This window comes from Camellia sinensis, chromosome 12, assembly GCF_055761805.1.
Source record: "Camellia sinensis isolate YWXY chromosome 12, ASM5576180v1, whole genome shotgun sequence".
Classification (NCBI taxonomy): domain Eukaryota; kingdom Viridiplantae; phylum Streptophyta; class Magnoliopsida; order Ericales; family Theaceae; genus Camellia; species Camellia sinensis.
Window position 1 is genome coordinate 154371570 of NC_138972.1, and position 5913 is coordinate 154377482.

At 32.2% G+C, this 5913-nt stretch overlaps 1 protein-coding gene across 1 annotated transcript; it reads right to left on the reverse strand.

Annotated features, from left to right (window-relative positions):
• Window positions 1-1284: 1284 nt before the first annotated feature.
• On the reverse strand, window positions 1285-5317 carry CEL3 (cellulase 3). The gene is made up of 6 exons (XM_028224267.2): window positions 4930-5317; window positions 3507-4010; window positions 3032-3181; window positions 2808-2919; window positions 2380-2543; window positions 1285-1784 (listed from the first exon to the last, which is right to left on the reverse strand). Exons 1-6 carry the CDS (start codon window positions 5149-5151, stop codon window positions 1452-1454), a joined length of 1485 nt encoding a protein of 494 aa, XP_028080068.2. The 5' UTR covers window positions 5152-5317; the 3' UTR covers window positions 1285-1451.
• Between the last annotated feature and the right edge of the window lie 596 nt (window positions 5318-5913).

The window sequence follows — 5913 nt, forward strand, 5'->3', positions numbered from 1 at the left end:
AATTAGTGGAATATTTTTACAATGATAACTTTGATATTATTTGGGGGGAGAAAAGAAATTTTAAGAATTTCAAAATTTGCAAGGGTCTAACAAAATGGAAGGTCCAAAATAATAGATGCGGTACTAATGCCACCACTCTTTTTTAAAATGCATATCGAATATCCTAGTTTTTAAATTTTAAACTTTTTTTCAACTGATTTTTTAATTATTTTTTGACTAAAATAACTTCCCAAAAGAGGTCTTATTCATAAGCTCTAAGTGAATTTTTTTTTTTTTACGTATTTGTCTCTTACTTTGATAATAAATTTTTTTGAAACTTTTTAAATATATAATTTGTGTTTATGGAATAATCATTTAGCACTGATAATGACATTAAAAAGTTTATCAAAGTGATAAATAATAGAAGCGTTTTAACTTTTGTCTATAAATTTTTATTTATTTATATTAATTTATATTAAAATATGATATGAAATATATACATAATTGAATTGTATTTTTAAAAATATTTTTATAATGATAAATTTCTATTAAAAAATTAAAATAAAATTTAGTGGTAAATATGTCTACTTCATAGTACCGGTCCTAATTTTTTCTCCTCCTCGTCTTGTTGTTAAGCCAATAGGCCCAACAACAATTAGGGATTGTTTGGGATGACCTAAATAAGTGTATTTTTTATCATTTTACGAAAAGATGTGCAGAAAAATAGAGAGGTGATGTGATGAAAAAAAGATAAAAAAATAAATTATTTTTGAGTTGACAAACTTTGCCTTAATTTAAAGTCCTGTCAAATGCGTGGGACATAAGTATAGAATGAAACTTGGACATGTGTGTCATATGGAGCATTTCTTTATGAGTTAAAAGGGTTTTAAATAATTTTCAGACTTGGTAATAGAAAGGCAAATTCAGGAAGCATTTTTCAGATACTGGAAATGAGACTCTCTCTTAAAAACTACAAATTTGTCCAGATTTCCTAGTGCCACTGTTCATGAATGTTTGGCACGTTTAAATATCAAATTCTTTATAAACTACCTCGCGTCTTGATCCAATGCCTTTCTCAAGTTATTTTTAAATAAAAAGATAGATCAAACTGTTTTTAATAACAAGTTACTCATAATTAATTTTGTTACTGTTTTGATGTTAAACAAACACGGGCAGAAATGAAATTGAAGTTGGAAATGTTTTTAACATATTTAAGAAATTAAACAAAAGTGGCTAATATTTTTAGTAGTCATGTCAAATGAGAAATTTAATGGTGGGCTAGATCCATGAAGTCACACAGAACTCTTTCCTTTTTCTTTTTTTTTTCTGGGAACTAAATCAAGTCGCATAGAATTTGAACATCAAACAATCCACCTCCTTTTTGGTGTCGTTATACACCCATTCTGGGGGGATAAACATAAACAACCATAGAGAAATATTCACAATTAGTAGCTAAATGTGAGCTTCCCATTTTAAATGGTGTTGCTTCCTGCTAAGGATGCCAATGGTCCAACTATAGCAGCATTGATGTATGTTGCTGGCTCTGAATGACTATAGTCTGTCCGATCATCTGAGTAGCCATCATTTTGGTTTGGACCTCCAACGATGGCTCCGGTTAAGAGATTAGGGTTGGGGTTTGCTGTGTAGAAAAAGGGTTGAAAACCACCATCGCAACCAAATGACTGGGGGTGGGCTGCCAATGAGGGCACTGAGGATCCTCTGTGGTGAATTCTCTTCGGATAATTTGCCCCAAATCCCACCATGTATGACATTTTCAAAGGGTTCACCCCTAAAATGTAGTCCACCTGAATTTTCAATATAAGGTTAGTCCAAGGATCAATAATAACCACACACACCCGCAAAACAAAAAAATAAAATAAAAATGAATGAATGAAAATGAGGAGCAGAGGATGAGTTTATGGTTTGCAGAGTTTGAAGCCTGCTCACCAAATTTAGGGTTCAAGCCACTAAGACTAACATTTTTTTAATTTTTATTATGACACACGATTGACTCTAAAATCAACCACATAAAACATAAGTCGAGAAATTTGAGTGAAATAGCAACTTTTATAATAAACCCGATTATTTGATATGTATGATTATAATTATTTTATGTGATTTATTCTGTATCCGTTGACTTATTATTATTTTTATTTTTAGGGTACGTTGAGAGGCTACAACTTTGGGAAAAAGGTATTTGAACTCATGAACATATAGTGAGGTGAGATGTAACAATTACGACCAACTAGTTTAAGTGGTTGAACCATCGATACTCAATAACATCACTTCTCCACACATATATTTGATAGGAGAAGTTATCAAACGGTTAACTTCTTAGCGTGGCACACACAACACACATATATATATATACAAAAATCACCAAGTTGGAGGGGGACTTGCCTGTTGCTTTGCAAGGCTTCGTAGGGTTCTAGAGGTGACAAATAGGTTACCACAATTAAAGGTGTGCCGTGAGGCTGCCATGTATTTCCCATATGTTGTAAGCAAGAAGCTTATGGATGTTACATATTGCAGATTGCTTTCACTTAGCTTGTACATCAGCCCTCCTGCTTCCATCAACATGCATTCATTTTAATCAATCAATCCGAAGAAGAAAAACAATAATAATAAAGTTAATTAATAATATTTCATAAATTATTATCATATATCATACACACAAATAAAAACCATTTTATAATTATTTTATTTTACAGTGAAAGATTTTTATTGAGCCACATAATTCTATGCATAAATTTTGTAAGAATTTTTTATTTGTATGTACTAATATTTGAATAGAGAAGAGAGAGGGCATTAATTGTGACAATATGTACCTTGTGTATATTGTGTACTTGTAGAAGGAGAATTTGGTAAAATACGACAAATGAAATCTTCAGCTTGTTGCCTGAATGGTTCAAAAGCCTTGTCATTGTCCACCAAGGTTTTCTACAAAAAAAAAAATATAAAAAATGTTTAATTAAAGCAACACTATATAAAAATAAAAATAAAAAATCACTTGTTAAGACTAGTAGAGAGATTTTGTTATGATAGTATTTACTCTTGAGAGCAGCACGCGAGCACCGGCATATTTATTATCCCAACTAAAAGTGTCTGTTGCATCATTAGCTCCCAAAGAATTTATGAAATTCAAATAAGAAACGTCATTTGTCGCTCTCAAAAGCCATGTAGCTCCCCACAACAATTCATCCTAAAAAATACATGAAATATTTTATACTAAATGAATATACTTTTCATTGAAATCAAAACACTTTATAACTTTTTATATTTACCTCAATCTCAATACAAATATAGTCTCCCAAGGCACTTGTTAGTATTTTTATTTTTTTTAATATATGCCATAATGTAAGAAAATATTCTTAAATTTATTATAGCTTGGGCTAATGCCAACGGCTAAGCCAGTGGTCCAAAGGTCCACATTTGAGTTAATGGGTTTGGGCTAAGATTTATGAACAAAAATTGAGTCTCTTTTAGACACTTGACCAAAAATAAAAGACAAAAACAAGATTGCATACCTTATATCCAGAATATGAGCAATAAAATGGGCAAACTGCAGAGCCAAGTGAGTCACTATAGGCACCTCTATATTGCATTGCAAATTCCATCACATTTTGGGCAGTCCTCAATAGCAATCTTGAGTATTTCGGATCAACCTTCCGAAAAACCATGGAGGCAGCAGCCAGTGCAGCAGCTGTCTCCCCAGCAACGTCTGAGCCCGGATTGCTTGGTGAGACCGAGTAAACAGACCGGACTGTGTCCATGTCCTCTGGCCTTTCCCAACACTTGTGATCCACATTTGGGTCACCAACGCCTACGTATAGCTTGCCTGGCGTGGCTGTGGCACACTTTAAAAGGTAATCCGTAGCCCACCGGATAGCGGCTCTTGCATTGCCCAACTCTGAGCCCATCTTCTTGCCATACTCAAGTGTGCCCCATGACAACATAGTGGTGGTAAACGCCATAGGAAAGTTGAATTTTACATTATCTCCAGCGTCATAGTACCCTCCACTTAAATCAACCTACATAGATAAGGCAAAATCAATACACTTTTAAGGGTGCTAGCTTCATATTTTTTTTTCTCTCTCTCTCTTTAGGTGAACATGACCAATATTCGAAATGAAATTTGTTTGGTTAAAGAGAATAAAAGGAAAATTGGGGATAAAAAAACATTTCAACCCTTAGTTTGAAGATGCGGCACAAGTGTTTTTGTTGATATGGTTGTCTTTTTTTGGTGTTTTTTTTTTAACATTTTGGCTAAAATGACATAATTTTACTTTACATTTAGCATTGACTTTTTAGTTTATTTTATGTGAAAATATCCAAATACCACTTAATGACTTCTTTAGGTCCTTTAGTTGTCATCGTCATAATATGGTTTTACCATTTTATTCTCCACAAGTGTGAAAATATCATTGATATAGAAAATGAAATTTTGAAAATCATAAAATATTGAAGGACAACCTAGCCATTTTCTTGTAATGAAATACTAAAAGTTATGAGAGGCAAACTAGCCAGGACAACAACAAATGAGGCTTAAACTAGTAGGCAACCATGATTCTCTTAAAAATTTAGTCTCAATGAATTAGGAGATACACTTGTTTTGCCAGGATGAGGATGTTAATTCTTATATGTGCTAATCTAACAACTAAAAACTAATTTTAGCCGATCAAAAAGAAAAAATTAGCAAGGACAACCTCAAGATATTTGTCATTTTTAGGCTATGCCAAACTAGTAAGCCTATTTTAGATTAGACCTTGCATTTTTTTTTTTTTTTTGGTGGAGGACTTTAAAACAGCCCTAAAGGAAATGGTTATTGAAAGAGTTGTGTAGTCTATAGGCGGCGGTGGCGATAATGGTGGTGGTGGTGGTGACGACTACAACAACAATAATAGTAATAATAAAGATAAAGTCCAAAACAAAGGGGGGAAATAGACATACATGAGCTAAAAAGCCATCAGAAATCCCGGAATTAGACCTCCAAGTGATTTCTTGGCCTCTAGGGAGCCTCCCTGATCTCTGCCCTTGGAAGAACAAAATGGACTTTGCAAGGGCTTCTCTGTAATTAGGGCTCCCTTGGCCTTGGACACTAGTGCCCCAAAACAAGATCAATGCAAAAGAGAAAAACCCGAACCAGAGTGAAAGTCCCTTTCTCAATGCCATTATACACTTAAAAACTATGTAGCTAAGCAAAGCTAGCTACAACTTACAAGTACAAGTATATAATATATGCCTTGTAGGACTAGTTTTACGAGTGATGACTTTGATTCAACAATGACATGGCCTTTATATAGAGAGGCTTTGGAAACCCCAATCACCCCAACGCAATATTAGGCTTTTCATCCAAGTAACTTTTTTTGTTTATTCCTATCTAAAGTTGTTTTCATTAAGTAATGGGTTTATCTTTGTTTACACACTATTTTTTTTTTTAAAATTTTAAATATTATACATGTTATGAACATGTGTAAGGGTCCTAAAAAGGCAGTCCATGCAAAAAAAGAAAAAAGATGACAAATATATATTTTTTAATTTTTATAAATAATAATTATAATGATACTTTATATATATTTGCTTTTATTTTATGGAAATGTAGCCAGCTGCTTTAATGTTTGTGATTTATTCTTTATTTAGAAAACATTATTTAGAATGAAAATCAAGTAGAATAATATGTTGTCATATTAGTAGTGATACAAAATCATTTTAGATTAAAAAAAAAAATTAAGCATATATAGCATTAATTTCCATAGTGAGTAATTCTCTTTTGAAATTTTTCAAAATTATTTTACTTTTTAGATTTGTCTACACAAGATGGACTGAAAAAGTAAAAAAAATTGACATAATTTTAAAAAAAAAAAAAAGTTACTAAAGACAAAAAAAAAAAAAAAAATCTGACTTTTTATTTGTTCCCAAATCCTTTCTCATTCA